The sequence below is a fragment of the Chlorocebus sabaeus genome, chromosome 21 (assembly GCF_047675955.1).
Source record: "Chlorocebus sabaeus isolate Y175 chromosome 21, mChlSab1.0.hap1, whole genome shotgun sequence".
Taxonomy (NCBI): domain Eukaryota; kingdom Metazoa; phylum Chordata; class Mammalia; order Primates; family Cercopithecidae; genus Chlorocebus; species Chlorocebus sabaeus.
In genome coordinates, this window is record NC_132924.1 from 21,736,323 (window position 1) to 21,753,583 (window position 17,261).

General features: G+C 37.4%; 1 protein-coding gene across 2 annotated transcripts in view; it reads right to left on the reverse strand.

Moving 5' to 3' along the window:
• Positions 1-5,517: 5,517 nt before the first annotated feature.
• Positions 5,518-17,261, reverse strand: part of CDK13 (cyclin dependent kinase 13) — a 137,759-nt gene continuing 126,015 nt past the window's right edge. The window contains exons 12-14 of one of the 2 annotated variants that reach the window (XM_073008945.1): positions 13,706-13,911; positions 9,398-9,667; positions 5,518-8,542 (exon numbers count right to left, since the gene is read on the reverse strand). In XM_073008945.1, the coding sequence (XP_072865046.1) occupies positions 7,692-8,542; positions 9,398-9,667; positions 13,706-13,911 (1,327 nt within the window). In that variant the 3' untranslated portion in view covers positions 5,518-7,691. Of the gene's footprint in view, positions 8,543-9,397; positions 9,848-13,705; positions 13,912-17,261 lie in introns of both variants that reach the window. The other variant, XM_073008944.1, reaches the window with a different exon arrangement.

Genomic DNA, 17,261 nt, shown 5'->3' on the forward strand with positions numbered 1-17,261 from the left:
CCGGCTAAGTTCTTTGTATTTTTGGTGGTAACAGGGTTTCACCATGTTGCCCAGGCTGGTCTTGAACTCCTGAGCTCAAGCAATCCACCCGCCGCAGTCTCCCAAATGTTGGGATTACAGATGTGAGCCATGGCACCCAGGAGGATCTATATTCTAAATAAAACATTAGTTTTCCAGTTTATTCTGCCAACCTGTCATAACCTGTTAATAAAATTAATATAGATACAAAACATAGATACAGAGTCCCAAATACATGGTTAGGAATTAGAACATAACAGCATTGTAAATTAATGGTTATTACATTCTATAATAAAATTGGTGTCTGTCATCAAAAGAGCAAATGCATATAATGTCATTTGAAAAAAAAAAAAAACTTTAACAGCTGATCCTAATAAGCAGGCTTCATGAAAAAAGATTCTTCTTAAACATAATATTCTATTTTTAACCTATAAATTACACGAGTGAAACACTAAAAATCAGATATCAGTAAAATCAGAAACAAGAATGCCCATTATTATACTTACTCACTGAAACTATTAAAAATGACGATAAAAATTATATGGCTAGTTTAACAGCAACAATAATCAGCTTTACAGTATAAGTGGTGACTAGTTAAAAATATTATAATACTTACGAGGAGTCCGTATCTAAAAGCCACAAAAATATTTTTGGAAACTTAAAAAAAGAACATAAAGAAAATTTTGGAACCCTTACCAGCCTGGCCAACATGATGAAATCCCATCTCTACTAAAAATACAAAAATTAGCCAAGTGTGGTGGCAGGGGCCTGTAATCCCAGCTACTTGGGAGGCTGAGGAAGGAGAAACTTGAACCTGGGAGGCAGAGGCTGCAATGAGCTGAGATTACACCACCACATTCCAGCCTGGGCGACAGAGTGAAACTCCGTCTCAAAAAAAAAAAAAAAAAAAAAAAACTCTTAATGGGGAACATGTAAAACAACAATTCTACTAAGTTCTCAATGGAAAGATCCCCTAAGTAAAAAACATTTAATATGTTTCTAATTAAAATCCTAACAGAATACTTGAGAAAATAATCTAAATGATTCTGAAAGTCACATGGAAAAATAGGAATAGAAAACTCTGAAAAGGGGACAATTAAAGTTCTGCCTGACAAATTTTATGTGGTACACATTGTTCGAGGAATTGAAAATAAAGTGATTTTTAAAACACACTATGTCAGATGCCTAGTTTATAATGACACAAGTGTAGGACTTGTAAACAGAAGAGAAAGATTAAAAAAAAAAGTGTAAAAAAGTTGGATCCATATCTGAAAACAAACATCTATAAAATAAATTATTGAATGGTTTAGAATTAAATGTATACTAAAATATGTGTAAATATTTAAATAACCTTGGAGTAGGAAAATTTCTCTAAAGAGAAATAAGGAAAAGATTAACAGCCTTAACTACATAAAATATTTTTATATTAACTACAAATATATCTGTTATGGGACAATTTTAATATATACATACAATATATTGTATATATGCATATATGTATATTGTATATATTGTATATATAATATATAGCATATACAATAGACATACATAATACACATTTACAATATATACAATATATACATATACACATGTATATTATGCATACATATATAGTATATATTATGCATACAAAAGTATGTATATGTATATACATATTATTAGGATCTGCTGTTAAAGTTTTTTTTCAAACATCTGAATAGTTAATAAAAGACCTGGCTAACATATGAAGTGTTGGACTTCACTAGTAATCCAAGAAATATGAATTAAAACAAGATGAGTTACCACCTGTCTAACAAAGATCTCTAACTTTTAAGTACCCAACATAGCTAAATGAAAAAGTTAAGGAACAGGAATGTGAAATTGGTAAACTTTTCCCTAGAGAGATTTGGATCTAGCAAACATTTTAAAAGTGCATTCTTTATACCAGCAACTCCAAGGAAACTAATTTATGTTTGTGTGTATGTATGTATTTTTGTGGATTTTCATCACATTATTTGTAACAGAAAATCCAAAACATTGTGTCCAGCAATGAGAAATTGTGAAGGTATGGTTCCTCTATAAAGCAATAATTTACAACCATTAAAAAGAGGGTGGGCTGGGCACAGTGGCTCATGTCTTTAATCCCAGCATTTTGGGAAGCCAAGGTAGGAGGACTGTTTGAGGTCAGGAGTTCAAGATCAGCCTGGGCAACACAGGGAGACTCTATCTCTACCAAAAATTTAAAAAATTAGCCAGGCATGGTGGTGCTCATTTGTAGTCCCAGCTACCTGGAAGGCTGAGGCAGGAGGATCACTCAAGCTTAGGAGTTTGAGGCTGCAGTGAGCCATGATCTCGACACTGCATTCCAGACTGGGGGGATAGAGTGAGACCTTGTCTCTAAAAAATAAAAAAAACAAGAGGGTAGAATTTAATTGATTGATACCAAGAGATGTTCATAACATATTATTAAATGGAAAAAATCAAATTACAAAGCTATGGGCAGTATGATCCCATTAAGAAAAATCAAACAAGATATGCATTTAAATACATCCATCAAAGGCAAAATATTAGGTGGTTATCTGGGGTTGTTCTTCTCTGTGTTCCTATTTCCGCATACGTACTAATTATAAAAAGAAAAAAGGATTCCACATCTTAACCTTTGTCGAAAAAACACGGCACAGTGGATTACAAGTGGTCATCTTTATCAGATAAAAACTTCAAAAAGTCTGTTCTGGATAGAAGCAAAAAGCATACAAGGCTGAAAAATGGCCTGGGAGTGTTATGGCAATTTATTTACAGACTATTGAATACAGCCTGAAAAAAAATGGTAAAAAACAAATGGTTTATATTAATACATTAGATGTTAACAGTTACAAGATTTAACTTTCAATCATTCTTGCAAAAGGGTACAATACTTTTACAACAAATTAACTGGGAAAAAACTTAAAAGAGTGATTCTGTATTCACCATAGAGCCTCATTTGAATACAATTAGAAAATTCATTTTTAATTGGACATTTGATAGGCTGAAATGAGTTAAGACCCACAGACTCTGTCAGTCCATAAAATTAAAAGAATAAGTTCTTCCCATTACGATAAAAATTTTCCATTTTCGCTGTCTTCAACTGGATCCCATGACAGTTTATTATTAATAGCTTTTATTTTTAAGTAGAAACATTTAAGAAATTATCTGGAGAAGCTTTTGGTAAATGGCAAACTATTGCTCCCCTTAAAACACCACTTGAAATTACAAAACCCTGAAAGTATTTTTGTTGATTTTTTAAGAAAAAGTTCCAAATCAATAGGTTTTATTGCATAAAACCTTGAAAGAACTTAAAAGCGAATTATGTTTGCAAGACTACTGATAACCAATCTTCTTTGAACAAATGAAAAATATATACAGGATTTGCCTTTTCAAAGATTATCCATATATGAAACAAACAGCCCCTTCAGGCTCCTAGATTTTGAAAATGTCTTTTTCTATTTTTTTCTAAATAAAAATTGTTTTTTAAGCAGACTTTTTAAAGCCACTTGTGTTAAGCCATTAGTCCAACAGTCTAAATTTAATTATTTTACTGTATCACTGGTCAAGTTATTTTGAAGCAATTTCCCTATTAAAAAGTTAAGTATTTACTGCAGAATATTGGGAGAAGCACAGGCAATCCAGTCACCAAAGTTTCTGGCAATCCCTTTCTCTAAGCCTTATTTTTCTTAGCTGTAAAGTAAGAAGACTGACTGGATAATTTTAGATTATTGGGACATCTCGTTCAGACTTTTAAAATATCAAAAGGCAGACTGGGCCAAAAAAAAAAAAAATCAAAAGGATATTATATCCCAGTTGATCTATGGTCAAAACACGTATTTCAGCTTTTTTTTTTTTTTTTTCCTCTGTCTCCTACAGGAAGGATTCAGCTTTTTGGAAAAGAAAGCAAGTCCCCTCCCCCTAAAAAAAGAAAAAATAAAAATAAAAAAGGAAAACAAAAAGCCCTAGGATGAAAAATCATCCCAAATTGGACTAAGCTCAAAGCAAACAGCAAAACCTAAACTCAGAAGTACCAGATTAGATTGTAAATATTTATGTATTCACTTTTCATTTTTCTCAAGAAGCCTTGATATTTCTTACAAATAGGCCATTGCAAACTGACCAGATTCAACTTAAAATTTTATCACTGAATTTCCAGTTGATTTCTCTCCATAACCATCTCTATCCAAATTTCAATTTAAAATTTCAAAAAGATACTCAAATTTTCATGCCCTACATTCACTAAGTACAATTTAGATACAGCTGAGGGTAGCAATACCACTAGCTTCTCCAGATATTTAAAAAATCTTGCTCACTGGCCGGGCACGGTGGCTCACGCCTATAATCCCAGCACTTTGGGAGGCCGAAGCGGGCGGATCACGAGGTCAGGAAATCAAGACTATCCTCGCTAACATGAAGAAACTCCGTCTCTACTAAAAATACAAAAAATTAGCCGGGCGTGGTGGCAGGCGCCTGTAGTCCCAGCTACTCAGGAGGCTGAGGCAGGAGAATGGCGTGAACCCGGGAGGTGGAGCTTGCAGTGAGCCGAGATCGTGCCACTGCACTCCAGCCTGGGCGACAGAGCAAGACTCCGTCTCAAAAAAATAAATAAATAAAAAATCTTGTTCACTGTCAGCACACTGGAAGTATGATTTAACACTGTTGATGATTATTGATGTTACCCCAAGGACTAGATTAGTACCTGGCATGTTGTAGGCACTGACTATGTATTTGCTGACTTAATAAAGCTCTGAATCACAGCTAGAATTATTACCTTATTTCACATTCCACAAATGACAACTCCTTAAAATTAGCATTTGAAGGTTTCACAAGTGACTTGCAACTCTCTAACAAATAATGAAGACGTGGGAAACATACTGAGTTGCATGCAGAAAAATCTGCTGTGTCAGTAAACACAAAAGGGAATTTCACATGGGAGAAGATAAATACTTTCTTCTTTTGGTAGGTCAAATCTTTTATATTTTTGTCTTCTTAACTTGAAATCTGACTTACCTGCTTTTTTCCAAAAAATTTAAGCAATATTTTGTGTTCCTTAGATTTCACTCAAATTTTCAGCGATGACTGCTGTTATTGTAACTATAACCTACAGAATTAGTGATTTCCCAACTTTTTCCTATTAAACCAAATTCACTGAATTAAAATATTAAGTGCTATGAAGGGAAGCATTAAAATTTTTTACTATCATATTTCATCAATTATAAGACAAATATTCTATATAATAACATGTCTGAATCTGGGATGCAGCTTATAATTGATGACATCTTAGCATTGTTTTGTGGCTTAATTGGCAAACATTTTTTCTTCTAAGTGATATATAAAAGACTGGTATGTCTCACAAGCAATGCTGTCTTAGCGTAGTATTAGAAGTTCTAGCTCAAATTTTCAATTTCAAAGCAACAATTTCCCTGTCCTCCCAGCCACTCTCCCAACATAAATATATAACTGAAATGTTTAATTAGAAAAACTATCCAAACACAGTTCAATTTTATATAAAATATTTAATTTTTAAAACACAGGCTATTCATGTCACATAAATATCTTCAATTGTAGGTTAGCTGCTTATGGTCAGCAGAATTATCAAGTGTGACTATTAAGAATAACTTAGATACTGTCACTTATAGGAAAGTCTAAAGCTCTAAGACTCACCATATTAAAATTTCAGATACTTGAATACTGTTGCTATTTTGCTAATTTCAAAATATTTCTTCATTTCCTGCAATGTAGTTTATAAGTTGTTAGTAATCAATATTCAAATAAAAGCAAAATATTTTTTCTTCCATTCATTTCTTTCTCCCAACAATAAAGAGTCCATCAAAAAATAAAATGGTCAACTGATATCAACTGTTTTATAGTAGTAAAATGGTAAATTATCCTCTTTAAAATAATTTTACTGTTAACAAACTACAGGGCTTCCCACATACTGTTTTGAAATGAAGGTTCGTAAGTTAGAGGGCACAGGGTTAACTGGCTTTAGAACTGGAGCAATATACATTCTGTAACAGTTGTTCCAATTTAAGATTCCAATAAAAAAAAAAAATAAGTTACCAGAACAGTTAATGAACAAAATGATTAATTGGCACAACTCTAACTTCCAGTCAATTTTTCCATTTAGTGATAATGGAAACACTGGTTATTTACCTTTGGTTCCTTTCTAGAATAATAATTGTGTGTATATGTGTGAGAGTGTGCACACAGTGAGACTTGACACCATTACAGTTTAAATAAGGACTACTCCATTCTTTGATGCTCTTCATAAAAACAAAAAAAAATGTTGAAATGAACTAAAGTTGTTCCTCTAAGTCTGGCAGAAGTCATAATCAACTACATAGAAGGTGACAGGAAGGAAGATAAAAGTTCTCTCTCATTGCCTTTTCTTTTTGCTTCAATAAACTCAATCTAAGCAATGTTTCTAGTTAACAAGTGAATAGAATTGACTTTCTTAAAATGGCAATTGCATAACTTAAAATATGGTATTTGCCACCCCTCCCCCACGAACTTTAACATATTTATGCAAGTTCTGTTATTAACTCTTGCTTCTATACTATGACCCTCCAATTATCCATGGCAAATGGAAACAGGGATAATATGGCAGCCTGAAAGAAAATGGTACTCTAAAATTCTCCTGGAGCTATTACTTTCAACCATTTAAATGACAAAACTTTTTAGAACTTATCAAACAAAAGGTACTGATTGCAGTTCTACTCCCTTTCTTTGCTCTCACTCCCCTATCAAGAGAAGGTAGTAGTGAAAGGTAACACAGCCCAAAGACAGGCAGAAAAGGAGAAGGTGTGACAGGCAGAGGGAATGGACCTAACCGGAACTGAACAGGCAGCCCCTGAAAACTTGAGAGCTTCCTGCCTTTTTAATGCATTGATTCCCTTTAAAAGATAAATGGGGGTAAAAGTTAACTATTTTTTTTCAGACCTTAAGCTTACCTGTTAAGGCACTTACTTTCCCTCCCCACCCCACCCATAGTTTTCATATAAAACCCACTATTTCATTTAAATGCATTTTGCTAGGCTATGATAATCTGCAAAACAAAACAAAAATAACGTTGACCATTTTTTTCTTATAAAACTGTTGCATCAAGAGAAAGGTTGTGTTTTATTTTCTGAAATGAGCACAAAGTACACCTTTCACAATAACACTGAAAGCAGGTGCAAAGACTGACAGTGACCTTTGACTAAAGGTAGCTTTGTAAAAAGAAAAATACCAAATAAATCAGTGCCCTTTCTGATTGTTGTAAAACTGGAGGTGGGGAGGGGCTGTTTGTTACATAAAAGTTGGTCCAAACTTACAAAAAAAAGCACAAATGTGCATAGTTCAGAAGATCTGCAAGAGGGCCATAAAAGGCTTATGTCCCTAAAATTAGCATCCACTTAAAACTGCAAGAATACAAAATAAAATTGTTAACTAGAATTTGTGAAGATGTACAATTGATAGATCTAGTTTTTAGAACAGCATGAATTTAAGCAAAGGTTTTTTTTTTTTTTTTTTTGTCTTTTTAAACTATTGTATGCAAGACCCTTCTCCACATAAAAATAAAGCTGTTGTTGAATTATTATTATTCAAGTCTCTTGGATTGCTGCCTTAAATTGCAGCTAGAAAAGTCTTTCCAGATAAAAATGATGTGCCTGAGGAAAAACAGATACTCAGTATGGTAACCCTCTGCCTCTGCCTCTGCCAGTTGATGTGCTAATATGTCCCCTGTATCCTTGTGAATATCCAGGTCCTTGGGCAGGAGAAGTCCAGGTCTGTCCATGCATGAGGCTGGGGCCACTCGGGTTTTCCTGTAAGTTACCACCATAGTTATAGTTGTGCATCTTTGCTGGCAAAGGATGAGTACTCTCTGGCCCCGTGGAAGGGTCACTGCTGTTTGCCAGGACTGCAATAGGACCATGGCTATATTCAAATCTATGGTCCTTGTCTCCACTAAACAACATGGGACCAGTATTGAGGTAAATGTCTCCAAAACCAGCTACTGAACTGGGAAACGACTCAGAAAAGGCAGAAGGCTGAGGTGGACCACCAGAATGAGATGAAGCAGTACTGTAGTTATCCAAAGACTGAATATCTGAATTTCCAATGAAACTACGTCGTTCTAGTGGTGGAGCAGAACTGCTTCCTAGACCATCATTGCTAACATAAGGAGCAGAAGAGAAAGAAGACGATCCAAAGTTGTCCTTGTAGTCTGAAGTGGACACGTAAGTGTCTCCTGCTTGAAAATCAATCCCACCTTCTCTTTTGGGGTCATCCTGGGGCTGATGCTGAGCAAGCAGCTGTAACAGGGCTGCCTTCACTCCGGCATGAGGGTCAGTTAATGAAGAACTGGTAGTGGGTACATGCTGGTTTTCTGTCCGATAATCTAGATCTTCCTCAGTGACTGGTGGTGGTTCAGGAGGCTCAGGAGGTCGTTGGTCAGGAGGCAGAATTCGAGGCCGGTCTGGTTCTGGTGTTAGCTCCAAGATCCTCATATCTTGATGCTGGATGAGGTCATCTTGTCCTAAGTGAAACAGAGCAAAAACAAGGTCAAAAGTTACCATGGAAAACTAAATATTCAAAATACTCAGTGTTTCCTGTAGGTAGTCCTAAAGATGATTAGAAGTTCCATCTCTGGCAAAATGTTAAATGAAAAAAGCAAAAAGTTTACCAGTACTACGGTAACTGGTAAATTTTACTGTATGTGACTTCTCTTTAAAAAAAATTTTTTTTTGTGACATGGTCTCACTGTCACCCAGACTGGAGTGCAGTGGAGTGATCACAGCTCACTGCAGCCTTGACCTCCTGGGCTCAAGTGATCCACTCACCTCAGCCTTCCAAGTAGCTGGAACCATAGGCATGTGCCACCATGTCCAGTTAATTAAAAAAGTGTTTTTAGAGACAGGGTCTCACTATGTTGCCCAGATAGGTATTGAATTCCTGGGTTCAGGCAATCTTCCCACTTCAGCTTCTCAAAGTGCTGGGATTACAGGTGTGAGCCACTGCACCCAGCTATAATTGGCTGGGTGCATAATTCACATATACTTCATTGCTTAAGGAACAAAAGCTACTGTATACATAAATTATGCCTTAGTCAAGTATCCTTTTGTATTTGGAGTTAAATATTCTTTCTTAACCATAGGTTTATCTTAGAAATTTCTTTACCATTCATAATGAGTTCTATCTCACATAGATAATTTGTTAAAGAATCCACTCCTGGAAGTAAACAGACTAAAAAACCAACCTATTGCCAGTAACCTGAGATTTTTCAGGACAGCTTTTAGCAATGTCACTGAACTATACACATTATAAATAGTCAGCAACACTGAGTAGACAATGTAATGCAGCCGTGTTAGTGGTCTGGTATTTGCACACTTACCCGACACCGGAGTGCTAGGTTCTGGAGGTGGCCTGAGTTGTAATGATGCTTCATGTCCCGATCCATTTTCCCTCTCTTCTAGTAGCACATCTTTCTGCTTTGACTGCTGAGCCTTTATTAACTGAGTCAACAGAACTGCAAATGCACTCTGCACAGCCGCCTGGGCAGCATCAGTCTCCACTTTAGGCTGGATGGTCTGAGAAGGCTGAATTCCTCCCAACGGTTTCGAAGACTCCTGTTGTGGTGTTGATGGATCTGTCTGTTTTTCACCTGTTGCCAAAATTCCAGCAGGAAGGTTTATTTTATTTAGCTGCTGTTGAGTCTCAGAGTTTACCTTAATGTTCAACACTTGGACAAAATCAGCCATATTAACACTTGTTTTAGATTGTAGTAGGTTTAGAAGAATTGCCAATTCACTGTGGTTTAAGTGCTGTCCAGGGCCTGTTTTTACTAAAGACAAAATTATATTAATTAGAACTGCCATAATTCACAGCTCCTCCCATCCCCACACCAAAATGGCTCTGTATTACCATATGAAAATGTATATTTGAGGGAGAGTATTTAAGAAATATTGTAAAAAGAGAACCTCAAGTCTAGTTAAATATCATGTACATTTAAAATGTACCTGTACATAAAAAGAACTGCAGTCAATGTTGAATAACTTATCTTTAGGGGTAAATACTTCAAAAGGAAAATCAAGACCACTACTAAAAACTCATGTTATGGATTTAACCAGGAAACAGCACATTGTGAATGGGAAATGAATAATGATAATGATAACAGCTAAGGGAGTGTCACGTACCTTCAAAGCATTTAATATCCTTTATTCCTTACAAAAACCTTATAAGGCAGACTATTATTAACCTCCTTTTACTGAGAAGAAACTGGCACCGAAAGAGACCGAGCAACTTGCCCAAGGTCAAATATTCTGTAAGTGGCAGAGGTGAGATCTGAATCCAGATATTCTGATTCCAGAATCTGAGCTCCTAACTACACCATAGTTTCTCTAAAATAAAGTTTATTATGCAAAATCTAAGGTTATCTTTGCACTATATTGAAACTATGACGTTTTGCAGATTCTGATAAAATGCCTGTGTTTTTATTCAAATTACCTTATTTTTTGTAAGCAACTTTGGGTAAGTTAGGAATGCCTACAGAAACATGTTTATTATTAATATATGCATATGATAGTATTAACTCATCACCAGTAATAGCGATTCAGTTGTTTTTCCAACTTTCAGTTTAGACTTGGGATAATTTACACACGTCCTCCCTCAAGCAAGCTTATCTTAACCATACATAATGACAAGACTCAGATGCATATAATACCATATATGGTAACTATAAGACTACAATGGTAAGAAATTCCCATAATCACAGCTGACAGATTGATAGAAGAGCAACTCTAAGATGATGAAAAACTGATGTTTAATGCTTTTATATTTCTTTATATATTTTGAGATACTTCTGCAAGTTATTCTTATGACCCGTGAGCATGCTTGTATGCTACACATCCAAAGTCATTTTTCCTTATTTTCATTTCCCTATTAGCACAGGTAGTCTCTCCATGTGAATTCAGGGATGTGGTCTTTAATTGAAGTGCCTCTTTTACTGAAGGGGTGTTTCTTATTTCAGCACACTTACTGATGACGGAGAAGAAAATGACTCAGAGGATTCATCTTTTTTTCAAAAAAACAGAATTCTCACTGTTTTTTTTTTTTTTTTGAGACGGAGTCTTGCTCTGTTGCCCAGGCTGGAGTGCAGTGGCGTGATATGTAACCTCTGCTTCCCAGGTTCAAGCAATTCTCCTGCCTCAGCCCCTGCTAGTAGCTGGGATTACAGGCGTGCGCCACCATGCCTGGCTAATTGTTTTATTTTTAGTATAGACAGGGTTTCACCATGTTAGCCAGACTGGTCTTGAACTCCTGACCTGAGGTGATCCACCCACCTCGGCCTCCCAAAGTGCTGGGATTGCAGGCATAAGCCACCATGCCCAGCCTGGAATTCTCACTTCTTAATCAGAATACTGACTTTTTTCTTTTCTCTTTTGATTTTTTTAGATAGGGTCTCACTTTATCATCCAGGCCAGAGTGCCAGTGGTGCAATCTCAGCTCACTGCAGCCTCGACCTCCTAGGCTCAAGCAATCTCCCCGCTTCAGTCCCCCAAGTAACTGGGAATATAGGCCCGACTAATTTTTCTATTTTTTGTAGACGGGGTTTTGCCACGTTACCTAGGCTGGTCTCGAAATCCTGAACATAAGCTACCAGCCTGCCCCAGCCTCCCAAAGTGCTGGGATTACAGGCATGAGCCACCGCACCCAGCTATTTATAGGTAACTTGAAGTCAGGATTCCAGACCAGCCTGGCCAACGTGGCAAAACCTCATCTCTACTAAAAATACAAAAATTAGCCAAGTGTGATGGCACATGCCTGTAATCCCAGCTACTCTGGAGGCTGAGGCAGGACAATCACTTGAACCTGGGAGGCGGAGATTGCAGGGAGCTGAGATTGTGTCACTGTACTCCAGCCTGGGCAACAGAGACTCTGTCTCAAAAAAAAAAAAAATTAAAGTTAAAAAAGGAAAATAAAAAATAAAACTCTCCAACATTAAAACAGGGTTGTAAAGTAAGTTAGAGCAAATTAACAACAAAATGAGCCCAGAAGGGGCAATTCATTTTTTACCAGCTAAAATGAGTAAACTAACAACCCTCTGTTGTACTAGGTTTAGTAGCGTTTAAGACATCAGTTCCATGAAGAGGACCACAAAGACCTGAGAGTCTTGCTAAATATGACAACTATTGCCTGGGAAAACTGATCACCATCCAAAATTTCTGTTATTGCCATCTCACATCCTTTTGTTAGCAGGACAAATATTTTAATGTATAAGGGGAATTCACTATTTCAAGAAATAATACTTTTGAACAACAAATAATTGCTTTTGGTATTCATAGAATGAGTACTTTAAGTATGCAGTCGAACCAAGGTCAAGTAGAAGACTACATCGGCAAGTATTAATGGTTATCTTTCTAAAGCTTTCTCAGTTAATCTATATTTATCTTCAACCACCAAAAGTTCAATCTGATCCACACATCTGTTTCAATCAACTAACTGATCAAACAACATATACTCATCTCTTAAGTGCTAGTCTATTTTTTCATGTTTAATAAGCCACCACCCACACACACACACACACACACACACACACACACACACAAAACTCTCTCTCTCTATTTGATATCAGTCTCTGTTTTCATACAACTGAAACTGAAGATGAGTGCTTCTGGATGCTTTAGGCAAAATGAGGGAGTGGAGGTCCTTTTAAAAAAGTTGTTAAATGATTTTAACACTCTTGACAACATTAAAGAGGCAGACTTTGCATCAAAAAACTTACTCTATGACAGATTGAGTCAGAGGAAGAAATTTAAGTTTCCCTAAAATAACTAGATATAAGATATCCTTTTTTTTTTTTTTACAAACGTGAGACACCATGCCTGGCCTTCCCTTCTCATATTTTATTTTGGGCAAAATATCAGATTCACATACATAAATATATATATATATTGAGATGGAGTCTCGCTCCTGTCGTGCAGGCTGGAGTACAGTGGCGCAATCTCGGCTCACTGCAACCTCTACCTCCCAGGTTCAAGCGATTCTTCTTCCTCAGCATCCGAGTAGCTGGGATTACAGGTGTGTGCTACCATGCCCGGCTAATTTTTGAACTTTTAGTAGAGACAGGGTTTCGCCATGTTGGCCGGGCTGGTCTCAAACTCCTGATCTCAGGTGATCCATCCGCCTTGGCCTCCCAAAGTGCTAGGATTATAGGCATGAGCCAACATGCCTGGCCCCAATCTTTAAGATTCTTTAATATAACCAGAGAAATGATAACATTAGGAGTGACATGGGGTCACTATGGTATGAAAGAGCTCTCATTATGATTTTTAGCTCTCTTCTTATACCTTTCTTCCTACTCCTTAAGCATCTGTAGACACTGAATGCGGAGCCTCACTGAGAGCAGTGGCAGTAAAAGACTTACTGACTCCCGCACCTTTAAGAGCAAAAAGGAAATACAGAAATCTGAGGACTTGCCAGTCAGGTAATTTGATGCTTCTTTATAAGTTACCTTAAGATTACTTAAAATTGTGGTGCCAATAGCAAGGAAACTTCTATACTGGCACAAAGAAATGTCTAGTTCAGCAAATAAATGCTAATTTTCATCGTTAGCCACAAGATGCTTTAACACTAGAGCAGTATGATCAGCATTAACTGCAAAACAATGTGAAGAAAACCAACCCATGGAAGCATTACTGACCAGGTGCCACATTTGAGTTGCCCTGAGATTTCAGCTGTGTAGATGGCAGCACACCCTGGGGTGTGTTGGTTCTGCTGTCATCCAAGCCCAGAGACAAGTCCTTCCTAGGGGCTTTAATTGTGGAAACATCATCAGTCATGCCCATCTGCTTCTGTCTTCTTCGCTTTTTACTCCATAACTCATGACAATCTTGCCATAAAGGAAGACTGAAAAAAAAAAAGGAATTAAATTGTAAATGGCATTTCTTAACAAAAAATGCTAGTTACTATGTAGCACCAAAGTTATGCCCCCACCCCAAATAGTTCTTGAAGATTTCATAGAATGGCTCTGTAAAACTCCTCCAATAAAAATCATCCTTATTGTCCCACTTACTTCAGGGCTTGCTTTGTTTTTACAGGTAAACTATTTTTCTTTGGCTTTTGAATAATCAATAAATAATCATTTATCAAAATTATGAATGAAGAATATATATTCATAAAAATAGGCTACTATGCCAGTCATGCCAGTAATCCCAGCACTTTGGGAGGCCGACACAGGTGAATCATCTGAGGTCAGGAGTTTGAGACCAGCCTGGCCAACATGGCAAAACCCTGTCTCTACTAAAAATACAAAAATTAGCCAGGCATGGTGGCGGGCACCTGTAAATCCCAGCTACTCAGGAGTATGAGGCAGGAGAATTGCTTGAACCCAGAAGATGGAGGTTGCAGTGAGCCGAGATTGTGCCACTGCGCTCCAGCCTGAGCAACAAGACTGAAACTCTGTCTCAAAAAAAAAAAAAAAAAAAAAAAAGCCTACTATCACTGTTGGTGCAACCTTTCAAAGTCAGTTCTTATGATAGTACATCATACACTGAATAAGACATGAAAAAGAAGGCAGAAAAAATATGCCACTTCCAGCCAGGCACAGAGGCTCACGCCTATAATCCCAGCGCTTAGGGAGGCCAAAATAGGAGGATTGCTTGAGCCCAGGAGTTCAAGACCAGCCTGGGCAACATGGCAAAACCCTGTCTTTGCCAAAAATACAAAAATTAGTTGGGCATGGTGTTGTGCACCTGCAGTCCCAGCTACTTGGGAGGCTGAGGTGGGAGGATAGCTTGAGCCCGGGTGGTGGAGGTTGCAGTGAGCTGAGATCATGTAACTGCACTCCAGCCTAGGCGACAGAGCCAGGCCTTGTCACACAAAACAGAAAAATATGCCATTTGCAGAAACTAGATATGGGATAAAAAAATAGTAAAGGGCCAGGCGCAGTGGCTCATGCCTGTAATCCCGGCACTTTGGGAGGCCAAGGTGGGTGGATCACTTGAGCTCAGGAGTTCACCAGCCTGGGCAACATGGTGAAACCCTGTCTCTACAAAAAAATTAGCCAGGCGTGGTGGCACATGTCTGTAGTCCCAGCTACTTGGGATGCTGAGGTGGGAGGATGGCTTCAGTCTGGGAGGCAGAGGCTGCAGAGAGCCAAGATCATGCCACTGCACTCTGGCCTGGATGACAGAGCCAGACCCCATCTCAAAAAAAAAGAAAGAAAAAGAAAAAAAAAGGAAGGCTAGAACATAACATTTGTGAAGAACTTTACAGTAAAAGCTTACTTTTTACTAACTTGCTTGTCTAGCCAAATGCTCTAGAATTAAACTGATGCTACAGACAAGTTTTCAAAATAGGTAATCTAGGCATAGAGTGGCTCATCATTTATCAACAGAGTTGTGAATAACAACTACCAAAACTGCCCACAATTCCTAGTCAATTCTATCTTAAAATAACTTCATACAACTGATAACATGAGAGAATAACTTTTGCTTAAAGATACAAATATTTGATTTATAAATGCTTTCTTCTTACCCTAATAAAGTATTTAATGGAATGTTACTGTTGTATCTATTTTAAAGATGAGAAACTTGACGCTTAGAAAGGTGAATAAACTTGCCCAGAATATCTACAAATTCCCTTAAGCAACCCCACCTAGTGATATATACCTATAGTCCTCAACCTGTATCTGTTTACCTCTAGGAGGTACATGAAGACTCTCCAAGGAGGTACACCTGGAATTTTTTTTAAAGGAATTTCCATATCCATGTCTGCTTTCCTAAGATTGAGCTTTGAGGATGGTCTGCCTGTTTAAGCAAGTTCTTCTTTCACATCTACTCTTTCACAATTACTCATGTTATAAAATAAAGGCAGATGCAATAATATGGCTGAATCTTAGCAATATAATATTAATTTAAAAAGTCATTCCCAAAATATTACAAACAGCCTGATGTGCTTTTATAAAATTAACAACTAAAATTTTAAAATATAACCTTTTATGAGTACATATAGATGGCAACAAAAAGTATATACAAAAGAAAACAGGGATGATGGTTACCTCAGGTGGAGGAAGGCAAGGGGATAGGTTGGTGGGGGTAGGGATAATATGAGTAAAGTATGTTATTTACAAGGTTCTAGCTTTTGTCTGGTAGGTTCATGGCTGCTTATTAACATTATTTAAAATAACTAAAGTAACTAAAATAAATAAAAGAGAGCCATGCATGGACCAATGATGAGTGACACAAGGATTATGATTAAACCAAGTCTATGCACCTGAGGTCCAAAAACAAAACAAAGGCATACCTCTCAGCCATCTTACTATGATGCATTGCCTCAGCGTGTAAAAACCTCCTGGAGTAACAAACAAAGGGACAATTTGAAATATCGATATTGGGAAGCTTTCAGGCATCATAAACCCGCCAAAGAATTTCCTTTCTAAGTGTGTGTATGATATGATGTGGGCCTCAGTCTCTGTTGGAATATCTTAAATTCAGGTATACTGTAGTACTGCTGAGTGGGGTAACTGGAGTGATTCCACCTTTCCATCCTGAAGCTCAGGGAATGCATTGCTCTTGAAGGACAGCCCCATGAGAGCAAAGCAAAGTAATCCATCAAAAAGGGCTTTTGCTCCCTCCCACAATTTAAAAGTAAGAGATTCTTTTCTTTCCTTTTTTTTTTAGATGGAGTCTTGCTCTCTTGCTCTGTCACTCAGGCTGGAGTGCAGTGGTGCTATCCTGACTCACTGCAACCTACGCCTCCGAGGTTCAAGCAATTCTGCTGCCTCAGGCTCCTTAGTAGCTGGAATTACAGGCACACGCCACCATGCCTGGCTAATTTTTGCATTTTTAGTAGAGATGGGGTTTCTCCATGTTGTCCAGGCTGGTCACGAACTCCTGACCTCAGGTGATCTGCCAGCCTTGGCCTCCCAAAGTGCTGGGATTACAGGCGTGAGCCATGGTATCTGGCCCCCTTAAAAGTAAGAGATTCTTTATGGATGATCTTAACACTCATCTCTAGGAAAAATAAACTTTACCCAACAAATAGCCAAAATAGTACAGGTTACTGATGCCAGTGCTTTCAGATGGATCAGGAATGTTTTCCAGATAACCAAACTTTTATTTGCTTTCTTGAAGGTTCAAATGCCAGCTCAGTCACTTACTTGATGTGTCTTAGGCAAATAACTGGACTGGACCTCTGTGCCTCATTTTTCTTGTCTTTAAAAATAGGATTAACAATACTATCTACCTCATAGGGTA